The sequence below is a fragment of the Pseudorasbora parva genome, chromosome 17 (assembly GCF_024679245.1).
Source record: "Pseudorasbora parva isolate DD20220531a chromosome 17, ASM2467924v1, whole genome shotgun sequence".
Taxonomy (NCBI): domain Eukaryota; kingdom Metazoa; phylum Chordata; class Actinopteri; order Cypriniformes; family Gobionidae; genus Pseudorasbora; species Pseudorasbora parva.
Window position 1 is genome coordinate 43245553 of NC_090188.1, and position 16781 is coordinate 43262333.

At 40.0% G+C, this 16781-nt stretch overlaps 1 protein-coding gene across 2 annotated transcripts in view; it reads right to left on the reverse strand.

The window, feature by feature from the left end:
• Positions 1–1327: 1327 nt before the first annotated feature.
• The window catches only part of abcc2 (ATP-binding cassette, sub-family C (CFTR/MRP), member 2), a 50325-nt gene continuing 34871 nt past the window's right edge, over positions 1328–16781 (reverse strand). The window contains exons 23-32 of one of the 2 annotated variants that reach the window (XM_067420799.1): positions 15780–15934; positions 14529–14684; positions 12459–12658; positions 10426–10552; positions 10245–10346; positions 9254–9397; positions 6425–6583; positions 5294–5460; positions 3133–3327; positions 1328–1521 (exon numbers count right to left, since the gene is read on the reverse strand). In XM_067420799.1, coding sequence (XP_067276900.1) covers positions 1416–1521; positions 3133–3327; positions 5294–5460; positions 6425–6583; positions 9254–9397; positions 10245–10346; positions 10426–10552; positions 12459–12658; positions 14529–14684; positions 15780–15934 — 1511 coding nt within the window. In that variant the 3' untranslated portion in view covers positions 1328–1415. The other variant, XM_067420800.1, reaches the window with a different exon arrangement.

Here is a 16781-nt window from a genome sequence, read left to right on the forward strand (position 1 = left end):
ACACCCTAAACCTACCCATCACACACACACACACACACACACACACACACACACACACACACACACACACACACACACACACACACACCCTAAACCTACCCATCACACACACACACACACACACACACACACACACACACACACACACACACACACACACACACACACACACACACACACACACACACAGAGTCAGTTGTGGTTCTGGACTTTTAAAGATCATTATTTGCCAAAAAAGCTCAATATAAACAGAAACGAGCTGATTAATTCACAGCATTTAATCCACAGATACCCGTCCACCACAGACCTCAGATCATCAACTAATGCCTTTCACACATGTGCAAAACTGACATGGGCTTTATATAAATATACAGATGTACACAACATGAAAAATTAATAAACTTTATTGGCACAACATAAACCCATGTCAAACAACACAACAGCAAAAACAACAGATTACACACAAACACGAATTTAACTAAAGGAACACTGCCGCGCTTTTAGAAATAGGGCTTATTCAGCTTCTCTCCTACATTTAGATATGTGGACAAATGCATTTTTGTCTCAGTGCATTGGTCGCCGCTAGCTTAGCTTAGCATAATGAATGGAATCCTGTGTTGCCAGATAGCATGTCCTGAGTAAAAGTGTATTACGATCAGGCAGATATCGACTTGACTATATAATGGGGAAGCACTGCTATGAACAAGATAAAACAAGTAGTCGGTAACATGAAATCATCAGGAAGAACTTCTAGACAGCACATTATAATATCAGGATGAGGTCAGGACACACTGGGTTAAACAAAACAGTGAATTTATTGAGCAAACCTCCCTCAGGTGTGTGTGATTGTGGACCGGAGCATGTTTATGTCTTTGTATTAATTATTAGACACAGAGAATAAGATTAAAAGATGAGTTAGAGAAACATGGGGGGGGGGGGGGGGGGTGCTAAATCTAAAGAATATATTAAATGTAAAACAGATAAATAAAGCTTTTTTTTTTTTTTGGAAAGAACCTGGATTAATAAAAATAAATTATTATTATTACTTTTTTTTTATCTGTGGCCCACACTCCAGTACAGCAGGGGGCGGAAAGGCCCCTAAATTATGAATTGCCTCTCGCCAAAGGAAACAATTAAAGAAGAAGAAGAAGCACCGCTACTTTGGCACAGAGATATCACGGGTTATCAGATATTACTCAGGACATGCTATCTGGCAACACAGGATTCCATTCATTATGCTAAGCTAAGCTATCGGCGACCAATGCACTGAGACAAAAATGCATTTGTCCACATATCTAAATGTAGGAGAGAAGCTGAACAAGCCCTATTTCTAAAAGCGCTGGAGTGTTCCTTTAACATGGCATGCTTCTGGTCCTCCTGGCTTGAAGAGAAATGCCATCCCATAATCCCGATCCTCAGATCCCAGCGTCCTTCGCCATGGAGTAGAAATGTCCCTGTTGGCTGAGTAAAGCACTGGGCGAATCAAACTCCACGATCTTCCCCGAATCCAGGACCATCACCCTAGAAGAGGAGCACACACAGCTCACTTTAAAACACACTAACACTTTATCTTAAGGTTCAGTTATTAACTATTAACTAGTGTCTTATGATCCTGCATATTACTATGATATTGTCTGTTTATGAGCACTTCTAAAGCTCATATTAATGCCTTATTCTGCATGAGCTTATTCTACATCCCTTAATCCGACCCAATACCTAAACTTAAACGCTACCAAAACTACCTTACTAACTATTAATAAGCAGTAAATTAGGAGTTTATTGAGGCAAAAGTCGTAGTTAATAGTGAATATGTGTTCCCCATACTAAAGTGATACCCAAATATGCAAATATAGTCCATTGCTATCATCTGAGTGGTTCTTTTCTTTGGTGTCGTCGTTTAATAAATGTCAGGCATTTAAAGGTGGAAGTGAATCAGCTAAATTATCATTCTGTGAGTCACTCCCACAACCATAAGGGTAACCATAGCAACATCTCTTTTTATTAATGCATAAAATGTGTTTTGGATGTGTAGCTCGGTGGTGAACACATTTATTGGCTTCTTTTGTTTCTGTTGAGTGAATGATTCAATGACTCACTCATTAAGTCTTCACTTGTTTCATTACTGGATGAATCAGTGAATCATTCATTCAAGAGATTTGTTCAAAAACACTGATTCATCCAGTAATGAAACAAGTGAAGACTTTATGAGTGAGTCATTGAATCATTCATTCAAGAGATTTGTTCAAAAACAATGACTCACTCATAAAGTCTTCACTTGTTTCATTACTGGATGATTCAGTGTTTTTGAACAAATCTCTTGAGTGAATGATTCAATGACTCACTCATAAAGTCTTCACTTGTTTCATTACTGGATGAATCAGTGTTTTTGAACAAATCTCTTGAGTGAATGATTCAATGACTCACTCATAAAGTCTTCACTTGTTTCATTACTGGACGAATCAGTGTTTTTGAACAAATCTCTTGAATGAATGATTCAATGACTCACTCATAAAGACTTCACTTGTTTCATTACTGGATGAATCAGTGTTTTTGAACAAATCTCTTGAATGAATGATTCAATGACTCACTCATAAAGACTTCACTTGTTTCATTACTGGATGAATCAGTGTTTTTGAACAAATCTCTTGAATGAATGATTCAATGACTCACTCATAAAGACTTCACTTGTTTCATTACTGGATGAATCAGTGTTTTTGAACAAATCTCTTGAATGAATGATTCAATGACTCACTCATAAAGACTTCACTTGTTTCATTACTGGATGAATCAGTGTTTTTGAACAAATCTCTTGAATGAATGATTCAATGACTCACTCATAAAGTCTTCACTTGTTTCATTACTGGATGATTCAGTGTTTTTGAACAGATCTCGAGTGAATGATTCAATGACTCACACATCTTTAACAGTCACCTCCACTAACAAATCCTTTTTTTGCTGTTGTATCTAAATGTGTGAATACTAAGTTTACTGGTATTTGCTGATATTTTGGTATTGTGACAACAGTATAAGACATTTTGAATTGATCTGCTAATGAGGATCGTCTTGAGTGTAAGACATTATCACTGCAGTAAATCTCTACAGCTCTGTGTAATAAAGCCTTAGGCGTCTCACCGTGAGCTGTCCAGGATGGTGTTGAGTCGGTGAGCGATGGTGAGGACGGTGCAGTGGGCAAACTCCCTGCGGATGGTGCTCTGGATGAGGTCGTCTGTCTCCAGATCCACGGCCGCCGTGGCTTCATCCAGGATCAGAATTCGGGACTTCCTGAGCAAGGCCCGGGCCAAACACAGCAGCTGCCTCTGACCAAGACTACAGGACACACACACACACACACACGATCAGGAACCACACACACATCTCTATCTACAGCAGCTGCCTCTGACCGAGACTACAGGACACACACACACACGATCAGGAACCACACACACATCTCTATCTACAGCAGCTGCCTCTGACCGAGACTACAGGACACACACACACACACACACACACACACACACACACACGATCAGGAACCACACACACATCTCTATCTACAGCAGCTGCCTCTGACCGAGACTACAGGACACACACACACACACGATCAGGAACCACACACACATCTCTATCTACAGCAGCTGCCTCTGACCTAGACTACAGGACACACACACACACACACACACGATCAGGAACCACACACACATCTCTATCTACAGCAGCTGCCTCTGACCGAGACTACAGGACACACACACACACACACACACACGATCAGGAACCACACACACATCTCTATCTACAGCAGGCTTTATTATTCTTTCTTTCATTCATCAATTTATCCATCCATCCATCCTTCTATCCATTCATTCATCCTTCTTTCCATCCTGATTAATTAATTTATCCATCATTCATTCATTCATTCATTCATTCATTCATTCATTCATTCATTCATTCACTCATTCATTCATTCATTCATTCATTCATTCATTCATTCATTCACTCACTCATTCATTCATTCATTCATTCATTCATTCACTCACTCACTCATTCATTCATTCATTCATTCATTCATTCACTCATTCATTCATTCATTCATTCACTCACTCACTCACTCATTCATTCATTCATTCATTCACTCACTCATTCATTCATTCATTCATTCATTCATTCATTCACTCATTCATTCATTCATCCATCCATCCAATTCTTCCTTTCATTCATTCATTCATCCTTCTATCCATCCATCCATCCATCTGTAAACATTATCACAACAATAACAACAAACCCTGATATAACTGTAAAACAAAAGAATTATGCAATAATGTAAGTCATTTCATCTTATATAGAACCCTTTTGGCATGAAGTGTTCTTTAAAGATCAGCTATTCTGCCCTTTAACAGAGTCTTGAGCTCTACTAGAGCCGGTTTTCTGCTTAAATGTTGATTATTCCTCATATCCTCCATTGTTGCGGCTCCTCTCTTCCCAGTCTGTCAGTAACTCTGTTTACTTCCTGTCTCTATGAAGCCCCGCCTTCTGAAAAGCACACTGTGCTCTGATTGTTCGGCTGGAGCAGTGTGTTGTGATTGGTGTTTGGGAAATGTCCCGCCCCTTACCATAACCGCCGGTTTCAACACAAGACTAACCAACTCAACAGGCCCCGCCCCGTTATTCTGCGTATTAAAGGGCTGGCTGCATGCGATTTTACTTGTGTAACTTTAGTTAGTGTGTAATGTCGCTGCTTGAGCATAAACAGTCTCTGCAAAGTTACAGCGCTGAAAGTTCACTGCAAACGGAGATATTGTCTTTTATAGTTACGGCAGTTTATTGCCTACAAAAATGGCCGGTTTGGACTACAACGAGCTTCTTCCTGGGTTGGTGACATCATAAACCCTCGCTAGTCTCCGCAGATGTGACTTCTGCCCGTAATGGGAAGGGGCGTGGCCTTAACCTGTGCTTGGCACTTCAGCCAATCAAAATACAGGAAACTACATTTGGCCATCTGACCAATCTAAGACCATTGTGTTTTTCAGAGGGAGGGGCTTCAGAGAAGCAGGAAGCAAACGAGCCGTTCAAAGCACAGACAGCGGTGTGGAATAAAGGGAGAGTAGAAGAAAAATACAGCGTAATTTTTTTTTATTAAGTATTTAGACATGTTATACTGGGCCACATAAACACAACCAAGCCAAGAAAACAACACAGAACCACCGCTTTAAATATTATAATGAGGAATATTGTGATGTGTCGGTTCCCGGAAGAAAACTAAAACTACGCACATTCAAAGCAAACACAGCTCACAAACCTTAAATTCTCTCCGCCCTCCGAGACCTCAAGTTGAAGTCCGGTCGGCAAACCCCGAACGTAATCTTTCAGATGAGCCAACTCCAGAACAGCCCATATTTCCTCATCACTGAACTTCTGGAAAGGGTCCAGATTCATCCGCAGAGTCCCGGAGAACAGAACCGGGTCCTGGAAGAAAGAAAATGCTGCTGCTGCTTTATTTATTCATGATGCTTAGCATGTTGGGTTTTTCTACGAGTGTGTATGGATTACAAAAAACATTGCATTTTCATAACACAGCTTCATGTCGTAAAAGAGAAAAAAAATGCAGACATTCTCTAAATGACAGAACTCAAAGCTCCCTCCCTGTGAATATGTCTGTCTAATACGGAGAACTGCACTGCAAAAAAAGCTTTTCTAACTTAGTATTTTCGTCTTGTTTCTAGTCAAAATGGGGGTGAGCAAAATAATCTTGTTTTCTGTTTGAATTAAGATTATTTTTCTCACCCCATTGGCAGATTATTTATCATATTTTAAGCAAAAACTCTCTTCATTTTGAGTTATTTTTCCCAAAACAAGACAATTACTTTTACTTGTCTATTAAATGTTTCTTAATGTAAGAATTTGTAGACTAGAAACAAGACAAAAATACTGAGTAAGAAAAGCATTTTGTGCAATTTGGCTTAATGAAGAGAACTCTTGATGCGATCATATCTGGCTATGACATCATATAGCCTATAACACACTCTCATGCGTGTTTTATGTGTTGACTGTAATGTGGCCCAGACCACCTCTTAAAGTGGCTTTTAGTATTTCCTTTTGTGGATTTGTTCTAAATGCTTCTGTTGTCTTCTGTGCCCAGACTTGAGTTTTGTTTAATACGTTTAAGTAGCCTGTTTTCTTTGAGCAGGTCAAATGAAAGATTCAGTTCATATATCTGACTGCGTGTCTTTATTGACAAAACTCTATAAATGAGGATGCGGTGCATCGAGATGTCGAATTGAACCGAATCGATGGCATGATAATGGTGTAGGTTCACAGCCCGAGTATAGAGTGGAGTGCACAACAGCGCCGCCCACCGCAGCTTCAGAAGCCACGGGGCTCCTGCAGACCTCTGGAGAATGAACGACAGCCTCTTGTGTTGTGATCGCACCTGTGGGATGATGGTCAGTCTGCTCCTGAGATCATGAAGCCCCAGGCTGGAGATGTCAACCCCGTCGATGATGATTCGACCTTCACTCGCTTCAATGATGCGGAACAAGCAGTTGGTCAGACTAGATTTGCCTGCCCCAGTTCGACCAACAATGCCAATCTGGGAAAAGTTGGGAAATGGAAAAAATATTCAAGTGACAATGAGTCCTGAGACCTGTTACGCAGAGCTGGACGAATACACAACTTCATTACTTGAGTAAGAGTAAAACCACTACTGGTCAAATATTACTCTGTTACAAGTCAAAGTTGAAAAAACAGATTTTAACTGCAGTAAAAGTACAGAAGTATTTGTTTTCAAAAGTACTTAAGTATCAAAAGTAAATTTCCTTTTTTATGCCAATGCATTATTGTATTATAGTTGTATAAATGCACATTATGCCATCATGGTTTAAGCCAGTCAATGACGCTCCATCTGACACACTAGCATACGACTAACTTAAACTCATTTAAATACTTGTAGAAAAGTTACAAAGCTGCTGTCACATTTACACTGCATGGTTCAAGTGGCCCAATTCCGACTTTTTCCTCTCATGTGACCCAGATCGGATATGACATGTGAACGGGTAAGCAGGAAAAAAACGCATGAATTCCGATATCCTCAGATCGGATTCAGGCCTCACTCATATGTGGTAATAAATCCGATATGAATCGGATGCGTGCATTAGCGTCTGCCATAAGCAGACAGATAGGATATTCCCCAGTAAATGCGAGTCGTGCGTCACTGAAAAAAGGACGGAGGCGAATGACGTCAACTCAGTGGACATGAACTGCGATCAAGGGCCAGTGTTGCCAAGCCCGCGGTTTTCCTGCAGAATTGGGCTACTTTAACACAGAGATGGGGGAAGAGAGAGAGAGAGAGCCAATCAGCAGTAGGGGGCGTGTCCACTCAAGATGGGGGAGGAGAGAGAGAGAGCCAATCAGCAATAGGGGGTGTGTCCACTCAAGATGGCGGAGGAGAGAGAGAGCCAATCAGCAGTAGGGGGCCTGTCCACTCAAGATGGGGGAGGAGAGAGAGTGAGCCAATCAGCAATAGGGGGTGTGTCCACTCAAGATGGGGGAGGAGAGAGTGAGCCAATCAGCAATAGGGGGTGTGTCCACTCAAGATGGCGGAGGAGAGAGAGAGCCAATCAGCAGTAGGGGGCCTGTCCACTCAAGATGGGGGAGGAGAGAGAGTGAGCCAATCAGCAATAGGGGGCGTGTCCACTCAAGATGGGGGAGGAGAGAGAGTGAGCCAATCAGCAATAGGGGGTGTGTCCACTCAAGATGGGGGAGGAGAGAGTGAGCCAATCAGCAATAGGGGGCGTGTCCACTCAAGATGGGGGAGGAGAGAGAGTGAGCCAATCAGCAATAGGGGGTGTGTCCACTCAAGATGGGGGAGGAGAGAGAGTGAGCCAATCAGCAATAGGGGGCGTGTCCACTCAAGATGGGGGAGGAGAGAGAGTGAGCCAATCAGCAATAGGGGGCGTGTCCACTCAAGATGGGGGAGGAGAGAGAGTGAGCCAATCAGCAATAGGGGGTGTGTCCACTCAAGATGGGGGAGGAGAGAGAGTGAGCCAATCAGCAATAGGGGGCGTGTCCACTCAAGATGGGGGAGGAGAGAGAGTGAGCTAATCAGCAATAGGGGGCGTGTCCACTCAAGATGGGGGAGGAGAGAGAGTGAGCCAATCAGCAATAGGGGGCGTGTCCACTCAAGATGGGGGAGGAGAGAGAGTGAGCCAATCAGCAATAGGGGGCGTGTCCACTCAAGATGGGGGAGGAGAGAGAGTGAGCCAATCAGCAATAGGGGGTGTGTCCACTCAAGATGGGGGAGGAGAGAGAGTGAGCCAATCAGCAATAGGGGGCGTGTCCACTCAAGATGGGGGAGGAGAGAGAGTGAGCCAATCAGCAATAGGGGGCGTGTCCACTCAAGATGGGGGAGGAGAGAGAGAGAGCGCAAGAGGAGATTTGAAGAAAGACTATAGAAAGAGAGATGGCTGAGAGACATTACAAAAGAGAAAAGCTCAGAGGAATATCAGAAGTGTTATGATCAGGCAAGAGCTTTAGGAGCGCCGCTAGTGTTTGAAAAGCTTTCCGACGCTGGAGAGACCTCAGTGGGGAAACAGATGCAGAGGTTAGATCATTTCTGCTCCATTTGTAAGTAACACTGCTTTGAGGACTGCGGTAATATTTTGATATTCCTTGTTGTTCGTTTACCATCTTCGCTTTATTTTTCACCAAGCATTATTTTGCTTGGCATCAGCTATGATAAAGAGCCATCCTTTGGGGCGGAGCAATGAAGGGAGGGGCGTGTTTGTGTGGGTGGTTTTCAAATATCAACAGTGTTTCTCAGAAATCACTTACTGCACCTTTACCCAACCCTATTCCTAAAACAGAACAGCACTAGAGCCCTTTAAGTAATGTGTTACGTCCAAGGATGTATTGATATCTGTTTCTTCCACAATGAGTGTTATTGGAGTATTTGTTTCTCTCTCTCTCCTCCTCCTCCCTTTCTTTTGTTTAGGCCCTCCTCCCGAGGTAAAGTGTGTTCTTTCGTTTATTTTCTATTTATTTATGAATGGGCTTTATTTCAAAGGAAATTTATATTTAAATTTGTGATCACTGCTTGGTAAGAATAAAAGGCAGAAACGCCATTTGAGAATTGAAAAGTTGTTTGATTATTTGTTACTCTGGGTCTGGAGAGCTGGAGAACCTCAGTCTCTCCATTTTTATAATAAAGTTTACCACTCCATATTGGCAATCTCAATATATCACAAATATTCCCAATCCTCACCTTCTCAGTGCTTTCAATGTCACATGTGATTCCATGGAGAATGAGCTCCAATTCTGGCCGGTATCGAACTTTGTAGTTTTCAAAGCGAATATTCCCGGCCGAGGGCCAGTCGTCAGGCGGACGAGTACTGGTGATCCACGGCGCCTGGACACACAGATATACTCACGATAAATCAACTCAACTACATGAGCCAGTTCAAGGCAAAGCTGGTGAAGAACGGCTGTGCAAATATTATGATGAATATATGATGCACTCATTTCATAATTCTCTTTCGGGAGACTTTTCATGTAATAATAATGATCTAGCTACAATCACAAAAATATTCTGATATTATTAGGATTATATGGGAAATGTGATCATACACTTTTTGCAAAGACATCATCCAGTCAGGTTAAGGTTTTTTCTATAACGCTTTCACTGCAAAAAATGCTCTTCTTATTTAGTAATTTTGTCTTGTTTCTAGTCTAAATATCTAAAAAATCTTAAATGAAGATGAATTTAGTAGAAAAGTAAAATGATAAATTTTGCTTGTTTTTCTGGGGAAAAATATCCAAATGAAGTTTAAGTTAAAACAGGCGAAATGATCTGCCAATGGGGTGAGATAATTAATCTTATTTCTGTTTGAGACGGAAACACGAGACAAGATTTCAATCAGAAATAAGATTATTTATCTCACCCCATTGGCAGATCATTTAGCTTGTTTTAAGCAAAAACTCTCTTCATTTAGATTTGATTTTCAACAAAACAAGCAAAAGTATCTTATGTCGTTTTACAGATCCAGTAAATGCATCTTGATTTAAGAATATTTAGACTAGAAATAAGACAAAATTACTGAGTTAGAAGAGCATGTTTTGCAGTGGTAAAGAATGTTTCTCTCGAGCTGTCTGCAGTTTTTGGCTCATCTGTAGTTAATAATGTTTGTGAGATTAAGAACACCATTATTAGTACATTAATCCAGAAGATGACCCCTGAAAATGCGTTCGTTCTCTACCTCGTTTGTGATCTCAGCGTATTCGCTCACTCTTTCCACAGCAACGATGTTGGTCTCCAATTCTGAGGTCATTCTCACAAGCCAGTTCAAAGTTTGTGTGACCTAATAAGAAGTAGTGTTACTTAATGGAAAGGTTATTTGACTGCCTATCACAGGTAGCTCAGAATCAAAAGATATTTACATTTAAGGCGTATGAGATGGACAGTCCGACCAGTCCACTATTCAAAGAGTTTCGAGAGATTACAGCAAATAAAGCTGAGAAAAACACCACCAGATTACCCAGAGACTCCAGCCGCATGGCCAACCACCTGAAAGATGAACATCATCACATTATAGAGCGAACACAGATTATCCTGACAAAAAAACTTGATGTATATCCCCGAATATAAGACGACCCTGAATATAAGACGATCACCCATTTTCCAGACTTATTTTTTTGGGGAAAAAGGAGATTTTTGTGGGAAAAATCTGGTTTTCAACAGAAAAAATATGTATTTGAAAAATCTACTGATAATTCCTTGGATTTTTTTAACACCATTCATGACAGGACTCGACATTAAGCACGTTCATGTGCTTCTCCTTCTGATGAGTAAATCGCTCATTCACAACTTTTGTCTGTTGTAAATATTATTTATTCTGAAGCAATATTCTCACCAGTGTTCAATCAGCTTTGGCATATTGAAATCTGCATATTTGTGATATGTTTACCTTTTTTAAAAGGGTATTTTCCCCCCTAATCTTATATTATATTCTTAAATTTGATCTATAAATTCAATTACAATAAGACACTATAGGGCTGTTACCAGTCAAATTAAATAATTGACACTGACAAATTACAACTGCATTAAATAATGTTATGAGATTTGCATCTTTAAATAAACAAATAAGATATTTTAGAAAGTATGTTTAAACATGACACTAAAGGCGGGCGTACACTGTGCGAATTCGGACACTCGGAAGGTCGTGAGATATTGCAGACGCTACGAGTCATTTAATTTGATCATCGCATCAAATCAGCTGGTACACGGCACGACTGTTTGCACCGCGAGCCGGCCGCAATCACACGAGTTTTCATGTAACACAGACACCGGAGCTTTTAATGTTGCTGCTATAGCTTCAGATACAAAAAATAAAGAAAAAAGGTGTGAAAATGATTTGTTGAAAAGCCATTCCTTTTAACCGAAACAACCAGAGGGAGAGAGAAGAGTGCACGTGAGAGAGAGAAAGTGTGTGTGTGTGTGTGTGTGTGTGTGTGTGTGAACGCAGTATGTGGCAGCCACTGAGCTAATAATAGTCATAGATTGAGCGTATGTGACGTGCTTGTGCATGATTTGGCAATAGGGGACAGCCATATGCTGGTAAAAATCAGGCCGACTCCCCGAACTTTTTAAACATGTTTAAAAACGATCGTAAGGTCGGGAGGTGCTCTTAACGTGCTCGGCTCGTCTCGTATTTCCTCTCACACGGTGCGAGCCGCGACCATACGAGCATCCACGATGTCCACGCGATTTCTCCTGTGAAAAAAAAATCCTCTGCGAGTTCGTACGACAGCAAAAATCGCACCGTGTACGCCCGCCTTAAACCACCAGTAGGTGGCAGCAGGTGAGTCTTAATGAGGGAGTCAATGAGTCGATTCATTCAAACGATTCATTCAAAAGGCTGATTCATTCAAGAATGAGGGAGTCATTTACGAACAGGTCATTGAATCTTTGATTCAACCGATTCATTCAAACACTGAATCATTCAGTAACACACACACAGACGCGTTATGGTTCTGCTCTGATCTATTTTCGCTGCTGAAATAGAAGAAAAACAGTCAATATTGCATCTGAAATGTAAGTGACTTAAGGTTAATTTGTTTATGGAGCTGTCATATGAAATCAGTGTCATTTTCAGTCGTGATATGAAAACACACTCTTGGTCATGTGATGTTGTTTAACGGTATCATATGTTATAAATATAAAAACTGCACATTTTGAATGGTCAGCTCAGTTTCTCAGTGCCTCGTGTTGTGATTTGTCTTCGAGATGCGCAAGCGTCAACAGCGCCATTTGTTAGCGTCAATTCTTTATATATTATACTATTATACACTATAATAGATATGTGATTTTGTCTATATCACAAATATAAGACGACCCCCCCATTTTTCAGCCTATTTTTAGGACACAAAACCTCGCCTTATATTCGGGTATATACAGTAGGACCAATTCTGACCGATTAGAAACAATCCAAGGATAGACGCTTTTGAGGTTCTGGTCAATGGTGTCCTCGTTTTGCTTTAGGAAGCGCTGCTGATGCCCATAGGCCCTGATCACAGACAGGCCTGACACCGTCTCTCCAAAGTGAGAGTAAATAGGAGATCGAGACACAGAGTCCAGTCGTCGCAGCTGCCTAGATGTGGCAACATAAAACCTCTGAAATACACAAAGCAGGTTTAGTCAACATTACTGGAGAATAACACAATAGATTTAAATTATTTGACATACTCTACTTTTGTTGTTCCCCCATTTGTCACGAGCTGAACTCAAAGATCTATGTACACAAAAGGCCTATTTCTCTCAAGTATTGTTCACAAATCTGTCTAAATCGGTGTGACACCGTGTCCTAACTACACGCAACGCGATAAGATTCCAGCGAAAAGCAGCTTGACTGTCCACACCAGGCATGACATAACTACGAGATGCAACAAATCAATCAAAAACCCCAGCCAATCAGAACAGCGAGTGGGCGGAGCTCTATAAACCACAGCCAATCAGAACAGCGAGTGGGCGGAGCTCTATAAACCCCAGCCAATCAGAACAGCGAGTGGGCGGAGCTCTATAAACCCCAGCCAATCATAACCGTGCTCTCTGGAGCACCAGAGATTAATCTTGATGGCACTCACAAGGAAATTAATAAGTACATAATCAAATTCACAAATATTACAGGATTTAAACTACTAAAGTACACGCTGAGGTACTAAAACAATCGTCGTCATAGAATACACTTGTTTGTTCACAGTTTGAACGCTTTTGTTTCAAAGTGTTTAATTTCAAGATCTGAGGCGAATTATCCCTTGCTGCTTTTAGTTTGACAAACATGGGAGCGCTAAATGATATTTAAAGTAACATTACACACTTTTAATATTGAAAATAAAGCACATAAACACTACCTGAGATTAACATTGCCATGTTTTGTGTTGTTGCTCCAGCCGCGACGTTGCACAAAAATAGAAACCGTTTCTAAAATAGATTCATCGCGTGTCGCCGTCGCGGCCGGTTAGGACAAAAACTCTGATTAACCTGGAAAAGACGGCTTTTATCGCATGTCGCGCCGCCTGTAGTTAGGACACGGTGTTAGTGAGCACTTCTCCTTTGATTAGACAGCATTATTATTGCACAGGTGTGGCACAATAAAAGTCCACTCGAAAATGTGTGGTTTTAAACATTTTAGAGCGGCCTTTTATCGTGGCCAACCTAAGGCACAGCTGTGCAATAATCATGCTGTCTAATCAAAGGAGAAGTGCTCACTAACACAGATTTACGAACAATATTTGAGAGAAACCGCCCTTTTGTGTACATATTAAAAGTCTTAGAGTTCAGCTCATGAAAAATGAGGCCAAAGACAAAAGTGTTACGTTTATAATTTTGGTCAGTCTGTGGTGTCAAAAGTCGGATAAGCAATTAAAGAACAAACGCTTCAGCAAAACATGGTCAGCTCAATGTGTCTGAATCATTTTGTCCCCAAATTTTAAATAATTTTACTAGTCCAAATATCTAAAAATTCTTACATTTAGAAACATTTACTAGACAAGCAAAAGTTATCTTGTTTTTGGAAAAATAACTCAAAATGAAGAGAGTTTTTGCTTAAAATAAGATAAATAATCTGCCAATGGGGTGAGAAAAATAATCTTAATTCAAACAGAAAACAAGATTATTTTTCTCACCCCATTGGCAGATTATTTATCTTATTTTAAGCAAAAACTCTCTTCATTTTGAGTTATTTTTCCAAAAACAAGACAACTTTTGCTTGTCTAGTAAATGTTTCTAAATGTAAGAATTTTTAGATATTTTGACTAGAAACTAAGTAAGTAAAGTGAATACTAAGTAAGGAAAGTGTTTTTTGCAGTGTACGAATAATTTTGGGTATAATATGTCACAGGTCACTATATTTTGCTCTCCTCGATTACATAAATGAACTGCAGTGTCCTGCACACACTACTGAAACATTATATCAGGTGTGTGAATAATCTTAGTTTAGACTGTATGTGAGATAAACAGGGTGCCAAGTTCCAGGGTGTGTTACCTGCACAAAGTAGTAGACAATAGCCATTGGTACAACAACTGCAGTGAAGATAGGAGTAGCCAGACAGATGACAAACAAGGTCCCTAAAACGCCGAGAAGACAGAGGATCCAGGACCGGAAGGACATCGGGATCATCTCGTCCACAGTGAAGATATCCTAAACATCATACTTCATGTTAAAAACAGGCAAATACTCATTTAGGGAAAAATCAGTTGTGCTATATTTTGGGGTTCAGGCCTGATTTTCTCAGTCTTGGGATGTGTTTACGTTTCATTAAATTAGTATGTTTATCTGCAATTAAATTAAACATTTAAACAAAAAATGAATGTACTATATTTTAGTCGGATAATGTCTTTTATTTAATATCGTGTATTTTTAGGACATTTTATGCCACTGAATAATAATATTGCAGTAGTCACAATACATTTATTACCAGCTATTCACTTTTTGAGCATAGACCTGAAAACTTAAATGGTCAGAAGTAAGTTTATTGTTATGAAAATTGCACAAAAAAAATTGTGTATGAAACATATTTTCCAAATCATATTTAGCTCTAAAACTGCAAGGAAATCAAAGCCATACATCTAAACAAGTTGACAAATTTTTTACGGACCATTTCACTATTTCGAATCATGTCTATGTGTGTGTGTTTATGTGTGTGTGCGTGTGTGAGCCTGTTTATGTGCTTAATGAGGACACAAATTTGTATAACTACATGGGTATTACACTGGTATTACACTATAAATTGGGTTTATGAGGACATATCAAATGTCTTCATAATTCAAATAGCCTTAAAAACATACTAAATGGTGTTTTTTTGAGAAAGTAAAAATGCAGAATGTTTCCTGTGATGGGTAGGTTTAGGGGCAGGGGCAGTGTGTGTGTGTGTGTGTGTGTGTGTGTGTGTGTGTGTGTGTGTGTGTGTGTGTGTGTGTGTGTGTGTGTGTGTGTGTGTGTGTGTGTGTGTGTGTGTGTTCACATAGCAAGTGCCAAAACGTTTACCAAGTTTCGCATTTCTCATGAAGTAAAAATAAATAAATAAATAAAAAATCTAAATTTTTGGGGTAAAAAAAAAGACCAAATGAAGGATGAACTCTTCTGAAAATGCTTCTATGGCATCACTGTTCAAACACTTTTTCGAACCCTTATTTTTAAGAGTGTATAAAATGCCAATGAGCTCGTCTCCGGCCTTACAGGCCCACTCATTGATTTGAAGATCAACAAAATCGTGTTCGGTGTTTGAATCAATACCTTAGCGAAACGATTGACTACTCGTCCTGAAGGAGTGGTATCAAAGAACACCATGGGCACTTTCAGGATATTAGACAGCAGATTAGTGTGTAGAGTCCTGGACGCACTGATGGATCCGTCAGCCAGGAGTATCGTGCCTAAAAACACCAGGAAGCCTGCCACAGAAAGACATCCCATCAGTTCATGTCCTGACAAATGACTGAAGCTCTCCATGCCATCACTCACAGATAAAACTATCCATTTCTCATCTCAATGTCCAAATATTTACAAGACACATCAGATCATATGGTCTAAACTGAGAATAACTTTAATACCATCTGACCCACAGTTTTATTATTATGCTTTTGATCGTTCAGTATGTAGATCATCATCACTAACAAGTATCGTCTAGAGCAAGTATTGATGTGAACTAAATTTATGGTTAGTTTATCATATTCTTATTATGAAATTCATGACCAAATGATATCCCTGAATAGACTATCTCTCCAACTATCTGGTCCTTAATAATGTTCTCAAAATGTCAGCACAGAATACGATGATCTTAGAGCTTTTTTTTCCTGAAATGTTTCAGTTCAATGCTTTTCATTATTTAATGGAGTTAACATTCACTTAACCAAGAAAAAACACTAAAAACATTTAAAACTCTGAACATTTTAAACATTCGGAGAGCATTCAGAAATAACGCAATAGGAACATTAGAAAATCTTTCTTAGAACATATTTTTTTCACTTCATTTCATTTAATATCTTCAATTAACTTCCCACAACCTCACACCGACCGCATATTCTCCATTCATTCACAAGCTGTTCATTTGTCTCTTTCCAACCGCCACCATTATTTAATTCAGAAGCATGTATTTGGGGTGTTTTTGTGGCTCTTAGCATGCTCAAAATGTAATATTCGACCCAAATCAGAGTTAGACATTGGCAGAAGCTGAGAAAGGGCCGTAGAGGGGGATATCTAGAGCCACATTTGACTAAAGTCTTGGGATTCGTTTTCCCT